The sequence below is a fragment of the Ochotona princeps genome, chromosome 13 (genome assembly GCF_030435755.1).
Source record: "Ochotona princeps isolate mOchPri1 chromosome 13, mOchPri1.hap1, whole genome shotgun sequence".
Taxonomy (NCBI): domain Eukaryota; kingdom Metazoa; phylum Chordata; class Mammalia; order Lagomorpha; family Ochotonidae; genus Ochotona; species Ochotona princeps.
The window spans coordinates 23,238,564-23,260,345 of NC_080844.1; the positions used below are offsets into that span (position 1 = coordinate 23,238,564).

The window sequence follows — 21,782 nt, forward strand, 5'->3', positions numbered from 1 at the left end:
ACCAGGGGCCGGTGCCCGAGAGGTCCTGCTCCCGAGGGGCCGAGCCCCGTGCCCGGGAGGTCCTGCTGAGCCGGGGTGCGGGGGGCCGGGAGGCTGTGCCCAGGAGGTCCTGCTCCGGTGGGGCCGGGGCCGGTGCCCAGGAGGTCCTGTTCCAGAGGGGCCGAGCCCCGTGCCCAGGAGGTCCTGCTCCGGAGGGGCCAAGCCCGGGGTGCATGCCCGGGAGGTCCTGCTCCGGTGGGGCCAAGCCCGGGGTGCATGCCCGGGAGGTCCTGCTCCGGTGGGGCCAAGCCCGGGGTGCATGCCCAGGAGGTACCGCTCCCGAGGGGCCAAGCCCGGGGTCCGTGCCCAGGAGGTACCGCTCCCGAGGGGCCAAGCCCGGGGTCCGTGCCCAGGAGGTACCGCTCCCGAGGGGCCAAGCCCGGGGTCCGTGCCCAGGAGGTACCGCTCCCGAGAGACCAAGCCCGGGGTCCGTGCCCAGGAGGTCCTGGCGCCCTCATTCATTCAGGGCGCGTTTCAGCGCTTCCCAAGGGTTGGCTCGGAGATGGCCCAGGGGGAGAGGGGAAAGGCAGCCAGGTGTGTGGGGGAGGCCACCCTTCACCTGCAGTCAACTCCTACCCAGCACGAAAACAATAGAAGTTTCAAAGAAAAAAAAAAGCGTGTTCTCAAACAAATCGCAGCCTTCTCCAGGACTGCTGCTTAGAAACAGGCTTAATCCAAAACGTTAGAGCTGACACGCAGGCTGCAGAACACACAGCCCCAATTACGGGGACACCAGGAGAGCAGCAGAATTTGATTTTTTTTTTTTCTCTGACACTCGGTTCCAAGGTCTTGAGCACGAGACTAACTTAAATCCAAGGCACACCAGCAGCGAAGGGGGATTCTGGAGTGGGATTTTATTCCTCGATCCCACTGTCTGGCACAGGCATCATACGGGAGAACTGGACCTTGCCCTAACAGCTAAAACAGAAACTGAGCAAGAACCTTCAGGGTAAAAAAAAAAAAAAATGTTAGATACCTGCTTTCGTTGGTAGGCAAGTGCCCTACAAACACCTGTGCTCCGCCGCCCTACACACCTGGAGGAAACGGAAAATCCGGCCTGGATTCCGGATTCTCGAAGCCGCGAGCCCGTACTCCACGGCCCCGCCCCCTCAGCGGTGCGCAAACTCAGTAGCTACCCCTTGCCCGCCCTCCCTCCTCCCCTCCTGCGGCTGTCAAAATCCGGACTCCACTTCCTCAAGGCCCGGGGCGGCGGGGGTGAGCGAGGAGGGCGACGGCGCCGCGCATGCGCAGCACCCACCGGGCTGGCTCGCTCTCGCACACGTGCAGAAGGCCCGGCTTGGCGCCTGCGCAGTAGCTCCCCGGTGTCCGTGCCCTTAGGACGGCTCCAGTACCTCTAGCTGCGGACGCCAGCGGGTTTGCGCTGAGTGTAGTGTGTGCACACGCGCTTGGGTGACCGCACCATGACTCTAACTTCGAACTCCAGCATCCGAGGTGAGGTGGGGCCTGGGAGAGGGTGAGGCCGGCGGCCTGCGCACCGCTGGTCCATCGGTCCTGCGCACCGGCCGGTCCAGTCACCTTGGGATTGCAGAAGGGCAAGGCAGCGCCTGGCCGGGCCGCGCGCTCTGAGGGGGCGAGGTCGGGGCACGGGGTAATGGTGCCACCGGTCACAGCGGGGTGGGACCAGGCAAGGCTTCTGCTTAGCTGTGGTCGCCGTTCCTCCTAATGACCCCGCTGCTAGGGGTCCTTAAGCTAATTCGCTTTTCTATCTTTCCGTCTCAAAAAGGAGATGGGGTGGTGGGGGAAATGTTCTCCCCTCTCACGTGTAGATCAACGTGTGACTGCAAAGTCGGTTTCCTTCTGTCCCGAAGCGGTGCATGACTAATCACATCTTAGTTTTGCAGATTTTTTTTTTTTTTTTTACGGAAAGAAATCCGATCCGAGGCCCCCAGTGTTCCCTGTTTTTTTGTGATGCCTCTGGCGCTCCCTGGCAGTGATCCAGAAGGGAGGACTGGCCGCTGGGCCCGCCGCGCCCTCAGCTTTCTCAGCCTTCCTACCTGGTGTTAGGAAGCAAAGCTTGGCAGAACAGCCCGTCAGAGTTTACAGAATTGGTTGAGCGTGGAGTTCCACTTTATAACAGTTCTTGGCGATGTTGCAATTGTTTAGGATTGTCTCCTAGCGACATGATAGGTTTGCTGGCTCTGCCCACATATGAAATGCCACTCCCCAAGGCTTGGTTACCTGTAGCTCTGGTTGAATAAAGATGCAGAGGTCATCCAGAAGTTAAAAGTTAACCCCTCTGATTCAGTCAGTGGGTACTGAGACTCTAGACCAGGTTCTGGAAAGCCATCCCTACTGCCTTGAGCCTTCATTTTATAATACAGAAGCAGGTTCCAGAAATAGAGCTGTTCTGCTTATGATGGTCGAATTTACCTGGAAGGATGAGATCACTCTCTTGACCTTTCTGAGTAGCTCATGCTGAAGAGGTGATTCGCTGCAAAAATAGGGATACATTGGTACATTTCAAGTAGGGAGTGGTTTACTTATGGTTCTTTAAAATAAGAAAACCTGTTTTCTTGAGGGTAAGGCTATATTTTGTCTTACAGTGGCTTGTGCTGCTGATAGTTTTATGGGAAGATTATTGGCACATGTGTAAGATGGGCTGAAAAATTGCAAAAGTTTGGGTTCAGCTTTTCTAGGTAGCACACTCTGGGTATGAAATAGGACTTCTCATCGCTGTCTAAGGAGTGATATTCACTGTAATCAAAGAGTTTCTTGTTTTTTAAGTGTAACCATAAGGGAATGCAAAAGTGATCCTCTTGCTAGTTGGCACCCTAAGGAGTTGGCAATTGATGAAGCAGGTTATGAGTTCTGACAATCTTCAGCTTTGGGGTTTATTTTACTAAAAAACATGAAGGTTATGAAACCTGTAAGGAGAGTCCCATGGCTCTTGTAAATCTCTTACCTGCACCTGCCTAGTCAGAAACAGAGAATGTCTTGGGAACCTAGCTGTTAATGTTTAGTTCTCATAAAAGTTTGATTGTGCTGATAGTTTTTAAAACATTCCTATGGGTTGGACAGCAGTTTAGATCTCTTAACTGGGGAGGGGCAGGAATGATCATATCTTAACTAAAATTAAAAAAATCATAAAAGACGTGGAATATTGTGTAACAATGGTAAGCACATTATCCATATATGTTAGATAAAAAGTTGAAAGCGTAAATATGTACATAGATTCTTGTTTATGTTCGGATGAGAAATGAGTTGTTATAAATGAAAACTAGTTTTCAACCTCAAATCACTCATAGTTCACCAGCTTCCTTAGCCTGCCTTCCCTTCAACTCACCTGTTTCACACTTTGCTTTACCTTCAGGTTCCAAAGGGATGTTCCTCTGTCCACACAGCCCACACCCTGGTCCTTGTAAAATAAACAGCCAAAATAGCATCTCATAAATTCTTATTCTCTGACTTTTCTAGGTTTGTGTATTTCATTGAAATGAATTCCTGATTTTCAAATTCATTTCATGTCAACATAGGAAAAACACTATCTTGTTTCAGTAAATTAACTAAGTCATTTACAATAATCATTCAGAGTAGGAATGGGTAACCTTTTCTCTGTAAGGGACACTGGCTACTTACATCACTCATGGACCATACAAAATTATCAGTTTAAAAATTACCTGCTATGGGCCTGGCATGGTAGCCTAGTGGCTAAATTCCTCGCCTTGCACCCCCTGGGATCCCATATGGATGCCAGTTCTAATCCCTGCACTTGCGGGAGACCCACAGGAAGCTCCTGGCTCCTGGTTCCTGTCTTTGGATTGACTCAACTCTGGCCATCATGGCCACTTGGGGAGTGATTCAGTGGATGGAAGATCTTCTTCTCTGTCTCTCCTCCTTTCTGTATATCTATCTGACTTTCCAATAAAAATAAATAAATCTTTAAAATCTTTAAAAAGAAAATTACCTACTATAGATGTATAGCAGTGGTTGCCTTGGTAGGGCCAAAGCACTGATTTCAAGGTCCTCGTATGACCTGGAGGATGGAGGGTCCCCATTCCGGTAAAGAGTTCATTTTTATCCAAGAAGGACTATGCAGATCATACTAAGGAAAGAGAGAAATAAAACTCCTACAGATTGTGAAAAATAAATGAATAAATGAAGAGTGGGATTTAGAGTAAGAAATGAGACGAGATTGGCCACTATTGTTGGAGCTGAGAAAGGTAAATGGAGACGCATTGTGGTGTTTGTGCGTATCTGAGCTATTCCAGATAGTAAAGGTGGGATGTTGTTATTTTCAATCTCAAGAAGTCAGTTCCACATTTTGATACAGTAAATTAAGAAGTTGACAAAGACAAGTCATTTTTTTCTAAGAGCAATGTGGTGGTAGGATTGACAGATTGAACTGCACAATCAAATGAATCATACATGGGCTAGCGTGATAGCTCAATGGGCTAATCCTCAGTTTTGGCAGTACTGGTATCCTATACAGGCGTCGGCTCAGGTCCTGACTACTCCACTTCCCATCCAATTCCCTGTTTGTGGCCTAAAGCAGTTGAGGATGACCCAAAGCTTTGGGACTCTGCACCTACGTGGGAGACCTGGAGGAGGCTCGTGGCTCCTGGCTTTGGATTGGTTCATCTCTGGCCATTGTGGCCATGTGGAGAATGAACCAGGACGTGGAAGATCTTTCTGTCTTTCTCCCTGTAAATCTGTCTTCTGTCTTTCCAACAATAATAAGTAAATCTTAAGGCGAAAGAAATACACGAATGAATCACACTTTATTTCCTGAAACTTTTCAATGCTGATTGTATGCCAGACACAGCCTGCCAATGTACAACCACAGCAACAACAGGAAAACGTTGCCAAGTCCAAGGTACTAATCAGCAAGATCTAAGGGAAGGATTCAGTAAGAGTTCCCCTCCCCCTCTCCTAAAGGGAGAACATTCTGATTCTATGACAGTTGACGGTACACAGTGGTGAGCAGTTTGGGGCAGAAAAGGGGCCACAGGGAAAGAAGGAAGGTAACATTTCTGTCTGAATTATGGCAGAATAATCCCCACAGTAAGAAAATTAGGGAAATGAGTCATAAACAAAGGCTTGGGACTTAGGGGTAAATCTGTGCCTTTTCAATCTCTGAATAATTTTAAGAATTTAATAGTATAGACCAAGGAAAGAGTAAGAAAAGAGGACTTGTTTTGAAATGTTGCCTGTTATCTGTATTTTTGTTCTTTGCTGGTATTTGTGTAGATAGAAAGCATTATTGAGCGAAGTTGAATAAGGTATGGATTGCTCTAATTCCAGGCATCTCTATGCCTTGAGAAGAAAATGAGGATAAACCAGAAGTAAAAGTCATGCTCTAGATTTTTCCATACCTGAGTTCTAGGCCATTATTGAAAAGGTGCCAACTGAAATATCCTGAAGAATTGATCTTGGCAAAGTCCTTTGGTTACCTCCAAGTTGTGGCTATTCCTAATATACTTCCACCCTACTAGGAGCTTCATACTACTGCGTTTTTAGGTTTTCAGTTCTTTCTCTGTTTATTGACTTTGGATTTTGTCATCTGCTTATTCCATGGATCTCAGGAGTTTTTACAATATGGTAGCAACCTTAAAGCAAATGTTAGTGAGTACTTAATTAATTCACCAAAAAACTACGGTATAACCAAGATCAGTGTCTGAGGAGTTGTGTTATTCGAGTCTTAAGTTTGTACTATGAACAGCATTCAGCAAAGCAATGTTTAGTCCATTGGCTTATAATGTGGATACATTACCTACTCAGAATGGTTGGTTGTCCATTAGCTAAGAAGCGAATTGCTATAGCATCTGACGTAGGGAATGTTGTCTCAGGAAAGTTCCATCGTAAGTAATGCATCAGATAGGAAGAATTGAATCCAGCTAAAAGTCACAGCAGCAGCACTGTTTGGAGTTGCTGCAAGGTAATGCCATTGAGCAGCTTTAAACTTCAAGACAAATCTGCATATAGCTGTCAAGTAAATTAAGCTGCTTTCTCTTTCATGCTGCACTCAGGAACACACAAACACTAGTGAATGTTTATAGCAAATGTAGTGGGAGGAAAAACAGTCTAAAGTGCTTTGTAAAGAAAAATATTACTGTAGTTGAAATTGAAAATAGAATATGGGGAATATGGTAATTCAAAAACTTTTATCAGAACTAAATTATTAAATAAACTGCAAGACAGGACCATGAGCAAAGGAAAGAAGTGTGGGAATGATTGCTCCTTTATATTAGAGCTGTGTAAGACTGAGCTTTAGTTTTATGTAATTGTGAAATAAGGAATTTGACTCAGTAGCATCAATAATCCATCCAACTAATTATTCCTTGTGTGTTTCTATCCCCTTGGAATATGTGTGTGTGTGTGTGTGTGTGTTTATTTATCTCTAGGGTTTTGTTTGCTAGTCTGGGAACTTATTTCAGAAACTGAAGATGTGACTCAGGAAGTGCTGGGAAGCAGTCCAGTGTGTTTATTCTGACCCCTGTTCAACTTCTTCCTGCAGCCCACTCCATGCTCGGAATAGACAACTCTTCTCTGAGGCGGAGGCTAAGCAGATTATGCAGAAATTTCTTCTTTCCGTCCTTGCCTGGAGCTGGGGTAGTTGTTAAGCACTTGGGTTTCTAAGGATCCCTTGAAAAGCCACACAAAATACATGGCCTGTTAGTCCAACAAGTATTTTTACTATTATTATTAGAAGCAGAATAGTGTTATTAAATTTAAAATGAGGTGTGTAGGGTATTCAGATAATCATCTACTTGTGGAAATTACAAATTTAGACTTTATTAATTGAGAATGTAACTGTAATTATATGAATCATGTCTTCTACAAAGCATATTAGTATATTTGATTTTGTTTCAGTAATGAGAAAGCAGTTTGGTATTTTACAGAACTATGGATTTTTGACTGGTTTGGAAACTATAATCTGGTAAAATATATTCCTTCGAATGTTTTCCTTAAAAGGTGGTTTTATTTGTCCTTTTTTTGTTGTTGCTGTTTCTTCAGCCTCAATTCTATTTGTAGTTATACTCTGTGTGGTGGTTATAACTGAGTTTTTGTAAATTCACTCATTTAAAAATAACATGGGGATTTTACTGTTTAAGTGAATTGGAATGAGTCATGTTTGCTGGCATAATCACCTCCTGATTTGGCTTTAATTTCTGATCTGAGTTTTTATGTTTCATATTTCAAAATATGTGTTTATTTGTTTATTTAGTCTGAAGGTCACGGAAGAAGGAATGGAATGGATCAGAGAGAGGTCTTCTGTTCTCTGGTTCATTCCCCAGGCTGTTACAATGACTGGGTCTGGGGCAGGCTGAAGCCAGGGACTCGTGTGACAGTGCTTTCCCAGGAAAGTTAACCAGGAGCTGAATCTCAAGTGGAGCAGCAAAAGACTCCGTCCAACTAGCATGTTAACATGAGGCCCTGGCATTGCAGGTGGAAGCTTAAGTTGCTGCACCACAACTCCAGATCTCATTTTTTATATGTTTGTTTTTAGATAATAGGTACATGAAGACATGTACAGATTTTTTTTTAAGCTTTGTTTATTTTTATTGGGAAGTCAGATTTACAGAATGAAGGAGAAACAGAGAGAAAGATCTTTCATCTGCTGGTTCACTCCCCAAGTGAGCCGCAACGGCCGGAGTTGAGCTGATCCAAAGCCAGGAGCTTCTTCTGAGTCTCCCATGTGGGTGCGGAGTCCCAAGGCTTTGGGCCATCCTCAACTGCTTTCCCAGGCCACAGGCAGGGAGCTGGAAGGGAAATGGAGCAAGGGGAATATGAAGCAGCGCCCATTTGTGATCCCAGTGCTTGTAAATGGAGGACTTTAGCCACTAGGCTACCGCACCAGCCCCCATCACATACGGTTTTTAAAACCCTTTTATGAGCGTGTTTTCAAAGATTAGGCCTTGTGTTTTCCTCCTCACATTTTTAAGTTTCTCTCTTGTGTCACTGACTAGAACACACAATCTCTCAGGGAAGGCAGGGCAAAGTTTTAACAATAGTTATTACACCAGTAGTTCTAGTCATTTTGGTAACATTGAAGACTTTCTTTGAGAGTTGGGATGCTTAATACTGAACAACTGCTTTGTGATCATTCATGCTAGGTAACTGGTGTGGACTTGGGTTCTGATCATGATTCCTGCTCTCCTTCCCTAGTTGAATGGATTGCAGCGGTTACCTTTGCTGCTGGGACAGCGGCACTCGGTTATCTTGCTTACAGAAGATTTTATGTGAAAGATCATCGCAACAAAGCCATGGTAAACCTTCACATACAGAAGGACAACCCTAAGGTAGTACATGCTTTTGACATGGAAGATTTGGGAGATAAAGCCGTGTATTGTCGTTGCTGGAGGTCCAAAAAGGTGAGGAAAAATTATTGCATCAAACTTAAGTCGCCAGACACTATTAAAAAATAGATCTCTCTTTCCTCCTTCCTTCTTTCTTAATGGATTCCATTCCTCTGTTTACCAAGACACATTAACACTCTGTAGTAAAATTACATTAAACCCTCTTTGAGTTCAAGTGAATTTAGCCATGTTCTTGGCCAAAGAAGAGAGAAAATCCCATCTTAATTTACTGGGAAGATTTCCTTCCCAAGCAGATCTTAGCTTCTGTTACCCAGGAAACAAGATGCACAGCCTAAACACGAAAGGAAGCAAAAAGTTCTTTTTTCTTTCTTTCTTTCTTTCTTTCTTTCTTTCTTTCTTTCTTTCTTTCTTTCTTTCTTTTCTTTCTTTGTGTGTGTGTGTGTATGTGTGAGAGAGAGAGAGAAAGAGAGAGAGAGAGCTCTCAGGCTTTTACTACTAAAATACGTTTTTAAAATTTACACAAGAAAGTGTTTAAAGATTACCTTTGGAAATTTCAAATTTGGTAAATATCACAAGCCTGATTTCAGCTAAAGCTCCTGTAGCCAAATGTCTAACAATGTAGGATTCTTATTAAGCACCTTATTTTCTTATATGAGAATTTCATCAAGTTCCTTGTTTCAGTCTCATCTTTGATGCCTGTAGGTTTAAACAAGATGGTACCTAGTGGTCAAAAGAGGGTAAAAATCCTTTCCCAAAATCATCTTGAAAGTATTATTATGCTGAATGGCTACAATTTCTGGTGAATCATAAGAATTTTTATATAAACACTATATGTACTGCTACTGTTAACATTCATATAAAATAAGTTTCACCAAAAAAACGACATTAAAAGGCTCCTGCAATAAAGAAACAATGACCATTATGTATCTTTTGAGTGTTTTGTTTTGTTTTGGGGTTTTTGGTTTGTTTGTTTGTTTTTTAGATTTTTATTTCTTTTAAAAGGCAGAGTCTGAGAAAGGTAAGAGGAAAGTGGATCAGCTGGAACTTGAGGTGGCACTCAGCAATTTAACTTGCTGTGCCACAACACTGACTCTGACATACACTCTCATTGTGGCATAGCAGTACAGTGGGCCTCCTTGCATGTGATGTAGGGTTTGTGAGAAATTTCTCAACTGTGGGGCTAGGCTCCCAGAAATAGATATGTCAGGGACAGCGTTAGAAGTTAAGTTGTAATGATACTCTGCTGGCTCTGTCTTCAGACCAGAGAGGGTATACCTAAGAAGCCGTTGAACTTGACTGGACAATAAGATACTGGACTCTATGTTTGGTATATGCTTGCAATGGAGGAATCTCAACTGAACTTGAACTGTGGTTATGCAACAAGGTGGAGGAATCCACCATGGTGGGAGGGTTTGGGGAGGGGTGGGGAGAACCCAAGTACCTATGAAACTGTGTCACATAATACAGTGTAATTAATGAATTAAAAATAATAAATAATAAAAAAAAAGAAGAAGTTAAGTTGCTGCCTGCGATTCCAGCATCCCATAGCTGAATGCCACTCAAGTCCCAGCTGGTCTATTTCGGATGCACTTGAGAAGGCAGCAGCAGATGGTCTAAGTCCTTGAACTCCCACCACACATATGGAGGCCCAGGTGAAATTCCTGGTTCACTGACCATTGCAGCCACTTCTGAACCAATGGGTGGAAGAGTTCTCCCTGTCCCTCATCAGTTTGCTAATCTCTATCTCTAACCCGGATACCCCCACATTGATTGCTCCCACATTGAGATTATCTGCTGTGCCTTTCCATTCAACTGTTACCAAATTCACCATGTGAAATTGGAATCCTTATGACTGACAAGGGAAATTATCTTGTCAACCTGAATTTCCTGTTTGTTTGCAGTATCTAATTGCTCTTTTAATGCTTCTGATCTTTCTCCAGTCTTCCACACAAAAATTACGATATTGGGTTAACCCTACTGTCAAAAGGTTTCACGTATCTGTTGCCATTTCTCCGTTTCCACAGCTGGCACTTTGGTTTAAGCGGCATAACTTAAATCTGAAGTCCTTGCCAAGCAGCTTCCCCTTGTCTAGAGGCACAAGCTCTTCCCATTACCCTCCTCAGTTTAGAGTTGTGTTTTGTTTTGTGTGCGAGTGCTAAGTGCTTCATCAGGGTCGGAGATAGGGATCAGCAAAGCTGATGAGTCAAGAGTAGGAGTGCAGCTGATCCTTGATATAGATAAAAACTGGGCTAAGCATGAAATCTTGGAACATTTTCTACATGCTGAATAAGAGCAGAAGCCGGTTAAGGAGATGAAATGAACTGGAAGGGTTAAGAGAAAACTAAAAATGTGGCTTTTAAGTGGAAAGAATTCTCAGAGATTCAGCACTACACATGAGCTTGTACAAAGACACCCAGGTCAGCGTGGTATGGTGACACAGAAGGTAAAGCTGCTGTCTGTGATGAAGCAATCCCATATGGGCACCAGTCCGACTCCTAGCTGCTCCACTTCTAATCTGCTGCCTGCTCATTTGCCTGGGAAAACAGCTGCAGATTACCAAGTGCTTGCACCCACACCATAGAGAAGAAGTGCTTGGCTTCAGTGTGGGTCAGCCCTCGTCTTTGTGGCCATAAGGAAAGCGAATCAGCAGGTGGAACATCTGTGTCTCTCCCTGTCTCTCTATCTCTCTGTCTCTGCCTCTCTCACTCTTAAACTCTACCTTTCAAGTAAATAAATCTTTAAAAGAAAAAAAAGGTAAATAGACTACTGCAGTAAGACTATTGTGTTAAGCAATCGGGCAATTGACTGATGTCATTTCAGCATAATAATTAGTATAGAGGCTATGTGTGAAGCCAGGAGCCAAGAGCTTCTTCCAGTCTCCCATGCGTGGGTGCAGGGTCCCAAAGCTTTGGGCCGTCCTCCACTGCTTTCCCAGGCCATAAACAGCGAGCTGGATGGGAAGCAGGGCCACCAAGATTAGAACCAGCACCCATATGGGATCCAGGCGTGCAAGGTGAAGACTTTAGCCACCTGACTACTGAACCAGTCCCTCTAATTTATTCTTAAGCTCTACTCACTAGAAACCTATTGTGTATTTCTAACATTCTGAGTGTGTTTCGTGAGTGAGATGAATTGGATGTCTTGGTAATGTGTACAAGTTATATTTTGTTGACATAAGCTATTGTTCCCTTCAGCTTTCTGGGGTTGGTATATTGTTTGCTATTTCAGAAGCTGGCCAATTCCATTGTGTTTCACAAAAAGTCTATCCCTATTTTAAGTGAGAATGGAAAGAGCCAAGAGAGGAAATGTTTAAAGTGACTTAAGGAGGGGCCAGCACAATGGTTCAACAAGCCAAGCCTCTAACTTCAAGCACCAGCATCTCTTCTGGGCACCACTTTGAGTCCTGGCTGTGTCACTTCCCACTCAGCTTCCTGCTTGTGGCCTGGGAAAGTGGTGGAGGATGGCCCAAGTTCTTGGGACCCTGTACCTGCGTGGGAAAACTGGAGGAGGCTCCTGGCTTCTGGCTTCAGATTGTCTGAACTTTGGCCATGGCAGCCATTTGGGGAGTGAACCAGCAGATGAAAGATTATTCTCTCGGTCTCATCTTCTTTCTATAAATCTTCCTTTCTAATAAAAATAAATAGCAGGCCTGGCACAATAGCATAGCAGTTCAAGTCCTCGCCTTGAATGCGCCAGGATCCCATATGGGCGCCAATTCATGTCCCAGCAGCAGCCCTGCTTCCCATCCAGCTCCCTGCCTGTGGCCTGGGAAAGCAGTTGAGGACAGCCCAAAGCCTTGGGATCCTGCACCCGTGTGGGAGACCTGAAAGAAGCTCCTGGCTCCTGGCTTTGGATTGGCTCAGCTCCAGCCATTGCAGCCACTTGGGGAGTGAACCATCAGATGGAAGATCTTCCTCTCTGTCTCTCCTCTCTGTATATCTGCCTTTCCAATAAAAATAAATACATCTTAAAAAAATATATAAATAAATAAACCTGTAAAGTAACTTGAGAGGTATTATTTGAGCCATTGTTAATCTTGAAAGAGGGCAGAAAGGGTCCGACATGGTAGCCTAATGGCTAAATCCTCGCCTTATATGCGTGCTGCAGAGTCCCAGATAGGCGCCGGTTCATATCCCGGCTGCTCCACTTCCATCCAGCTCCCTTCTTGTGGCCTGGGTAAGCAGTCGAGGACGGCTCAAGCCTTGGGACCCTGCGCCCACGTATGGGAAACCCAGAAGCTCCTGGCTCCTAGCTTCATATCAGCTGAACTCCTGCCATTGCAACCTCTTGAGGAGTAAATCAGCAGATGGAAGATCTTGTAAAGAAATGAAGGAAAATGAAATGAAAGATATAAAACAGCCTTGAAAAGGAAGAATCTTACTTTTCAGTCAAGAAGATGGAAGGACCTTGATGTTAGAATGAAGAGTGCAACCTATTCTTCTTACTCAACTTCCCGTTTCCCTGCCCCTCACCTCAAGTGGGTTGCATCATAGTTATTTGGTGGCGCGGGAGGAGTCCAGTGAAAGGTTGAACAGAGCAAGAAAAGGCAGACCAAGAAATAAAGGAATGCTTTGCCAGTTGACCTCAGGAGCACAAGGGAAAATGAAATGTGGCTGGTCCTGCTCTTTAGGCTCAATTCCCTTCACTGGCAGCTACGGTGGTTATGTTTTGAGGGGGGTGTGAGAGACGAGAGACCTCCATCCCGTTGGTGGCTGAGAGGTGGGGTGCACTGAGTCCACTGCTTTATAGAAACAGTGTTCTGAATGTTGGTAACCTTCTCTGGCCACCCTGCATTCGGACAGGTTTCTTAAAATCGTATTTTCTCACACTGTGGTTTCATGCTGTATCCACTGTCTTGTGTATTGTTTCAGTGCACATGCTAGTAAATGTCATATTTTTCTCTAAGCAGTGTTTAAGAGTCTCACTTTTTCTTTTCCTTCTCAACCAGAGCAAGAGCGTTTCTCAGAGTTGCTTGTAGTAATGAGTCAAACTGGCCCTGAGAGAGGTGTGGGGTTTTTGTTTGTTTGTTTTATTGTTGCCAGTGAAAGCAAGAAATCAAGGGGAGAGAGGAGTGGTTTTCAATTTCTATCATGAATCACCCTAAAAGCATACAGGTTTGAGATGTGGAGCCATTAAAAAAAACACATTCTGCATTTGAGCAAAAAGCTGCAATATCGTTGCTGGGTTTTTCCAGATAGTAAGCATGGATCCATGGTGGTTTTTCTCCTAAACCTTTGTTGCAGCCTCTCTTCTCCTGCCCTCTCCTCCTCAGTGGTAAAAGATGTCACAGGGTGGGCATTTAGCCTGATGGGTAAGAAGGCCATATGCCTCAGAGCTGCATTGCTGGCTCCACTTTCCCTCTGACACAGACCCTGTGAGGCATGGTAATGACCTAAATCATTGGGCCGCTACCTCCCTTATCAGGGACCTGCGTTGAATTCCAGCCCCTAACATTGGACTGACCCAGGCCTGTCTTTGGTTGATATTGAAAGAGAGAACCAGTGTGCTTTCTGTCTCAAAAGAAAAATCCATGGTCTTTCTTTAAAATAATTTTGGAATTTATAGTTTTCAAATTAGATACATAAACAATATTTTCTGAACATACAGGAAATTCAGCCAGTTTCATTCACACAATTTTCCCAGGATTTGTTAATAAATACCACTACTGGACCTGAGCACTTAGAGTCCTTGCCTTGAATGCGCCAGGATCCCATATAAGCACCGGTTCTAATCCTGGCAGCCCCGCTTCGCATCCAGCTCCCTGCTTGTGGCCTGGGAAAGCAGTCAAGGACGGTCCAAAGCTTTGGGACCCTGCACCAGCGTGGGAAGCTTGGAAGAGGCTCCTGGCTCCTGGCTTTGGATTGGCTCAGCTCCAGCGTCATGGCTGCTTGGGGAGTGAATCATCAGACAGAAGATCTTCCTCTCTGTCTCTCCTCCTCTCTGTATATCCGCCTTTCCAATAAAAATCTAAAAAGAAAAAAAGAAGAATTGTTAAAGAATAATAAAATAAAATAAAAATACCACTATCAGCAATGGCATATACAGGGTTGGAGAAGGGGCAGCATGCATTTGAGAAAATAAGAAAAGAGACAGACATAAGATTAAGACTATAATAACAGATGGCCAGAGGGAAGCCCACTTCTCTGAGAAAGGAGGTTGACCTAGAAGGCTCGATGCCTCAGTCTTTCATTGTACTGCCTGGGGAGCAAATGACTGTAGTTGATGCCACACAACCATTGAAAGCTCCATCTCCTACTTCTCCGATTGATGTTAACCAGCCAGGGCATGATGATCAGGAAGTAACAATGTGACCCATGTGCAGGAGTCAGTATGTGACTGGCTCAAGGATATCTCTGAGATATCCTTGGACCTTGCCCAACTGCAGACCCTTGCCCACAGGCCTCTACCTTGGTCTCAGACTTTTGTTCATGTGCAATTGCTACCTACAATGCTGGCATCTCATATTAGGCAACTTCCAGGGGTTGATCATTAAAGATGTGTGGTCCTGGGCCCAGTGCAGTAGCCTGGTGGCTAACGTCTTCACCTTGCATGCCTGGGATCCCATATGGTTGCCGGTTCATGTCTCAGCAGCCCTACTTCCCATCCAGCTCCCTGCTTGTGGCTTGGGAAAGCAGTTGAGGATGGCCCAAAGCTTTGGGACACTGTACACACTGTACCTGCATGAGGGACCCAGAAGAAGCTCCTGGCTCCTGGCTTCTGATCGGCTCAGCTTCAGCCATTGTGGCCACTTGGGGAGTGAATCATCACATCGAAGATCTTCCTCTCTATTTCTACTCCTCTTTGTATATCTGACTTTCCAATAAAAATAATAAATAAATCTTTTTTAAAAATTTCTGATCCTGTTGGAGAAAAGGGGACGTTTTTAATCCTTTCATTTTCTTAAAGTGAAATTTCACCAATGAGCAAATATATGAATTTTGGAAAGTGATTCTGATTTAAAGTTATAATTCCTTGAGTTAAATGACTTAAAAATTACCACTAAAAGATATCTGTATTTCTGAACAAAATTATTTTAATACCTGGTTTACAACTTAAGAGTGCAACAATTATAAAGATATGAGGTATGTGTTTGCATGTTTTTTATTTTCTTTTCAGAATATGAAGCAAATAAGCTAATTTCAGTTTTTAGGCAGAACTAGATTGTTAGGAAAATGGTTTCTCATTTATATGTGGCTATTTCTTTGTATTCTGTTCTTGATTGTATACATTGAAGAAAAATAATTTGACAATAAGCATTAGCTTCCTAACATTTTCAACATGATATAAAAAAGAAATAAGTTAAACATACCTTTTTAATGATTACTGTGAGGTTATTTAGAAATATCTCCTTTTTCAAGGATATGTTTTATAAACTAGATAAAACTGCACAGTAAAATGTTTTGCTTATACTGTTTGTAAAAATGAGGTCTTTACAGTGTAAACTTTCATTTCTGTGAAATCATGTTTGTTTATTAAACATATGTCACTTTGAAACGCTGTATTTTACTATGAGATACATTTTGTTTGGTTTTTATAGCCTTTCTTCTCAGCCATGCCAAGAAAAAATGAAAGCTTGCGTTCCTATTTTTGTTGGAAGAATTTGTTTTTAATAAATATCACACATCACATTTTAATGACCTAAGAAAAGAAATATCACACATCACATTTTAATGACCTAAGAAAAGAAATAATAAAGATACATTTACATTGCATCTACTTGGGAATAGAATTATATCTAGAAATATAATCATAAAATTAACATTGAAAGTTTTTACCATCAACCAAATACTATTTTAATCTAACTTCTGGTTGAAGATAATATGCCTTCATTATCAAATTTCAGTTATATAAGATTATACTCTCTTAATTGTTCCATTAAAGGCCAAACCTCTTGTTACTTTACATTTTTTGGTTTTGTTTTCCTATTTACTTTTTGCTTAAGGAAAGGCAGAGAAAAAGACACAGATCTTCCATCTGCTGGTTGGTTCACCAACATCCAGGGTTAGGCCAAAGGCCAAAGCCAGGAACATGGAATTCCATATGGGTTTCCCATGTGGGTGGCAGGGACTAAGGTACTTGAGCCTTTATCTGCCTTCCTGGGGAAAGTATTGTCAGGACTAAAATAGGCACTTCAGAATAGGAGACAAGAATCTCCAGCGGTGTCTTAGCCACTGTGTCAGACAGACGTCTGCCCCGATTGACGACTCTAAACTGGCTCCGTCAAAATAACAGCAAACTGTACATTGAACAGGGATACACTTTAGAGTATAGGTGCATTCAATATGAGACTAGAAAGACATTCTCAGACCCAGCTCGATAACCTAGCAGCTAAAGCCCTCGCCTTGCATGCACCAGAATCCCATGTGGACGCAAGTTCTAATCCTAGCAGTCCTGCTTCCCATCCAGCTCCCTGCTTGTGGCCTGAGAAAACAGTCCAGAACGACCCAAAGCCTTGGGACCTTGCTCCCGCATGGGAAACCCAGAAGAGGCTCCTGGCTCCTGGCTTCAGATCAGCTCAGCTCCAGCTGTTGCAGCCACTTGGAGAGTGAATCATCACACAGAAGATCTTCCTCTCTCTTCTCTTCTCTGAATATCTGATTTTCCAATAAAAGTAAACAAATCTTTAAAAATAAAAGACATTCTCGTCATTTCACATTAAACAGAAATAAAAGGTATAAGGACAGAAGGGAAGAAATTAAAAAACTATCTGATGATTGGACCTTCCAATCTCGAAGTCCCAAGGTGTCATCTGAAGCATTTACATTCGTATTTCTGTTACGATTTTAACAATAGGAATGTTATTTAACATTAAATGTTAATGTTATTTAACAATAGGAAGGATGCATTTGGAAAATCCAGCAGTGTTTATCTAAAACAGATAAAATACGGAAATAACCCTAAGAAAATGTGCTTTAAATGTGAAATGAAACTTGGTTAAAAAAAAAATCTCAAGCTTATCTGGATAAGTAAAGCTCAATGAAATTTAGCACAGAAGAACAATGAAGGGAAAACTCCATACCAATACTGAAACTTATTTTAAGCACATTCAATACCCTTGTAGTAGGCTGATCAGAAGGGGAACATACTGTCTATAAATAGGCACTTGTATGTAGAGTTTATTTTGGTAAAATTGTATCAATATACAACAACTTAGGAAATAATGACCTCTAATAATAATGAAGCAACAAGATCTTTAAAAAAAAAGATTTATTTATTTTTATTGGCAAGACAGATATACAGAGAGGAGGAGAGACAGAGAGGAAGATCTTCCATCTGATGGTTCACTCCCCAAGCAGCCATGACGCTGGAGCTGAGCCAATCCGAAGCCAGGAGCCAGGAACCTCTTCCAGGTCTCCCACACGCGGGTGCAGGGTGCCAAAGCTTTGGGCCATCCTCAACTGCTTTCCCAGGCCACAAACAGGGAGCTGGATGCGAAGCAGGGCTGCCAGGATTAGAACCTGCACTTGTATAGAATCCTGGCGCATTCAAGGCAAGGACTTGAACTGCTATGCTGTCGTACCGGGTGCACAACAGGCTCTTACAAGAGCATTTTGCAATGTATTATTTATAATGCTATGAAAATGAGTAACAATTTTGCTGTGATTTAAGAGGACTCCCTGGTATGTTTTCAAACATGTAATGAAACCAAATCTGAATATTTTACAGGATTCAGCTTCCCTGGTGTAGTCTGGGAAACAACTACTAGAAATTGTCCCTTTCCCTTGGGACAACAAAGTATCATTTACATCTAAAATGTGAAATCTTGGGAAGAAACGGGAATTTCTGTTATCACCTCTCTGAAAGAGGGAAGTCTTTTTAAATGCTATCTACAAACGATGTGCTGGCGTATGTGTATAAAAGTGAAGGAATTTGGGATATGAAGAAAAACAAAATGGAAAGGTTTGAGGCAAAATTACTGTGAGATAACCAGCATGGGAAAACAGGTAAATTGTTTGTAAATGAATGAGCTTGGAATCTTTCAAAATAAACAGGTAATAAGATAGTTCACTACAAAGGAATTGAACTAGTACCTAACCATGGAAAAGGCTGCCAACAATGAAAATCAATTAATGATCCATTTTACAGATTAGTTTTTCCTCCTACTTAGTATACGTACTTTAGACTTGCTCTTTGAGAAAGCCTATTTAGAATAGCCAGGAAAAGTCTTTGAAAAAGTGACCATGTCCTGTATCTGAATTAGGCATCGTTGCCCACTCTGCCAAGCGTCTTACTCATCCTGAGATTGGATGTTTGACATGCTCTCTTTCTCTTGCTAGTTCCCGTTCTGTGATGGATCCCACACAAAACACAACGAGGAGACTGGAGACAACGTGGGACCCCTGATTGTCAAGAAGAAGGAAACTTAGAGGGACAGTTCACATGCTGCAAACCAGCTTGTCATGATGTTAACCAACTTGTCATGATGTTACCTGGTTGTTTAATTAGAGTGACTACCACTTCTGTCTAATTCAGCTCCTTTGGGTTCTAGATGTGGTATATTGCAAATTGCAGCTTTCACATTTCATGGCATTTGCCTTAATTGCTGAAACATCGTGGTGCACATTTGTGTAAACAACAGCAGCAACAAAAAAAAAAAAAAAAAAAAGAAAATGTAAAAACCAACTTCATGGCCTGTGGGTTATTTTGGTCTTGTAAGGATCCGTTTCTTTAAATTTAAAATAATGATATTAGAATATAGCATATCTTGAGGTTGATGTATTAAATTATTCTCAAAATCACACATATGCAAATTGTATTTGTAAGTTTCAAGGAAAAATTACCACCTTTTCATATCACTCATTTATGCTAGAAAGTAAATAGGGTATGATCGAGTTATATATACTTCTTAGTACAAGCTAGAAAAAAACTGTTACAACCTTGATTTCTTCTTGACAGTAGCAGTGACACTGAGGAAACATGGCTTCTGTGTGTTCAGAGTTTTCAATCAGGAAATGAGCTGTGTTATTCTGCTTAGTTGTAAGTGGCCAAGTCCATAATTAAGGGGCAGTAACATCTTTGTATTATCTTGATGAATATTTCCTTGATCCATTAAAGGAACTAACAAACCAAAATCATAACTGATGTAAAGTCATGAAGAATGTCTTACAACAACATAATGTTCCCAAATTGTATCCAAGGAATGGCAAAGGCTGGAACTGAGGGCAGCAGCAATTGGAACATACAATGCCAATTGTCTTCATTACAAAGCCTCACATCCATGGCAGAAATAGTATTCACAAAGTTAGAGCAAAGACAGGGAAGATGGCTATGTGGTTCCTTGCCCCCACTCTGGGAAATCAAATACATGGCTTACATTAGTAAGGAAGCATCTAGAGAAAACTAAGAGGTACATCTTTTCAGAAAGCAAAGATTTGAAGACAGTGCTTATGTGACATTCTTCGAAGGGTCATACCAGGAGCTTTGCATTTGTTACTGATTATGAAAATTGAAAATAATTAGTAGCAGTCCGAGAAAGCTGGAATAGCTAATATCTGAGGGATCTTTGGAAAATTCATGGGAAATACATATAATAGGAAAACCATGGCATGAGTGTCAAAACCATTTGCACCAAAATGAACTTGCTTTTAGTCACACTTCTAAATGAACTTTTTTGAGGTACTTTTTTGTTTTTAAGAGATTAGGAATTATAAAAAAAAGATTATGAATTATATAGAAGGAAAAAGACCAAAACAAAATACATGTGTAATATTGCAAACATTTAAAAATGATGAGATAAACTTTCTTGTTTTAACACACTTGAATTTTCAGTCATTCATAAACTTCCACTGAAGAAAGTCTAGTTCCTTATTAGAATCAGTGAAACCAGATAGCAGTGTTCCTAGATTGTATTTGATCACAGCAATTTTTAAAATAAGCTTTGTGTGCCATTTTAGGTTTTTAAAAAATGCTACAAAAACTGGATAGACTTGTTTTAAGCAGCCCTTGTGACTGACCTGGACATGTATTAAACGGCACAGAGAACAAAATCTAAAACCATGAAATCCTGATACTATCAGATTTACAGGGAAAATTTTTTTTCATTCTAAATCCTCATACCTATTTTCCAAATAGGCATGAAGGGGTCAGCAAAAGACAGAATCATACTTTCAAATATTGTTTTACAAAGTTTTTAGTAAAGGGACATTCTTGTAACTTAACAGAGTGTTGTTAGGTATTTTTGTTTGTAATTGGAGGAGCCTATCACAGTTATCAAAACTACTCTTCAAAGGTGTATTGGTCTGTCTCTGTGGTACAATTGGAAATGATACATTGACAGATTCCTGCTGCATTACCAGAATAGGTAAATGTACCAGTTACATGCTTTTGAGCTAATGGGATGCTCAAACCTTGTAAGGAACTGCTGGTTGGCCTAGCAGCTCAGTTGTTGGTTAAGCTGTCCATGATCCATGGGAAGAACCTGGCTTTTATACCTAGTTCTGGTTCCTGATTCCAGCTTCCTGCTGATGCAAACCTTAGGAGGCAGCAGCAATCATTCACATAATCGAATTCTTGCCTTTCACGTGGAACAGCAAGATTGAATTCTTGGTTCCTGCCTCCTTGCAGGCATTTGGGGGATGAAGCAGCTGGTGAGAGCTTGCTCTCGGACTCTGCCCCACAAAATAAAAAATAATAATAATAAATACTTAAGAGAACTCTCTTTCATATTTAACCTAAAAAATGGTGGGTATCGTTATGTTGATGTGACTTTTTTTTAATTGTGTGTAATTACTGGTCTAGTTAAACACCTTGAAGTGTGTGATTGTCATTTCATTGCAGTATTGGGCAAGTGGCTCTCCCCGTTTTTTCCCCTCTCATTAGTTCTCATGGTTTCTGAAGAGCCTGTTTTTTTTGTATGGGGAGTCTTGTTTTGCAGCGATTTTGAGTGACATTGATCTGTTCCTGTAGCAAACATTTAATAGGCCACCATGGACCATGGAACTGATGGACATTTTGGAAAACTGGACGCTCACAGTTTAGACTATATAGTTTATGGCATAACATTGTGTAATTATGGCTTGAGGCTGTTTTCCTGATAAACCTTAAAGCTACAATCATTTGTACCAAATATTTCTATTAAGCAGGTAGAATTACTTGATTTTACATTGGTTGTGAAGGTTTTTGATTTTGTTTTGTTTGAAGATAAATATTGACAAAGGTTTATAATTAGCAAGTTGCTTGGGTGCCAGTGAGAGAGTATTATGTTACTAGCCATAACATTCTTGCCCCTCACTTTTACTACCAACTGACCTCAAGCGAAGGCTTTCGTGTCCCAGCCTTTTAAATTGCAGTGATTGGAATAAATGGTATTTTAGGCAATTGTTCTCAAATACCAGTGCACATTTTCAACTGATAGTATCAACTCTAATCTATTACTATGGGATTATTCCAACTTGTATGGTATTAAAGTATTGCTTTATGAAGTATTACTAGTATAAGTTACTTTGAATTCATATTTAACAGAAG

At 42.0% G+C, this 21,782-nt stretch overlaps 1 protein-coding gene across 6 annotated transcripts; it reads left to right on the top strand.

The window, feature by feature from the left end:
* Positions 1-1,262: 1,262 nt before the first annotated feature.
* CISD1 (CDGSH iron sulfur domain 1) lies at positions 1,263-18,936 on the top strand. Of its 6 annotated transcripts, none has more exons than XM_058672070.1 (4): positions 4,949-5,021; positions 6,515-6,671; positions 8,167-8,372; positions 18,596-18,936. In XM_058672070.1, the coding sequence occupies exons 2-4, from the start codon at positions 6,665-6,667 to the stop codon at positions 18,683-18,685; spliced, it is 303 nt and encodes a 100-aa protein (XP_058528053.1). In that variant the 5' UTR covers positions 4,949-5,021; positions 6,515-6,664; the 3' UTR covers positions 18,686-18,936. The 6 variants fall into 6 exon arrangements, with proteins under 6 accessions (XP_058528052.1, XP_058528053.1, XP_058528048.1 ...); XM_058672065.1 differs by having other exon boundaries at positions 4,953-5,021; positions 6,515-6,612; XM_058672067.1 differs by having other exon boundaries at positions 4,953-5,021; positions 6,515-6,609.
* The last annotated feature ends 2,846 nt before the right edge of the window (positions 18,937-21,782 follow it).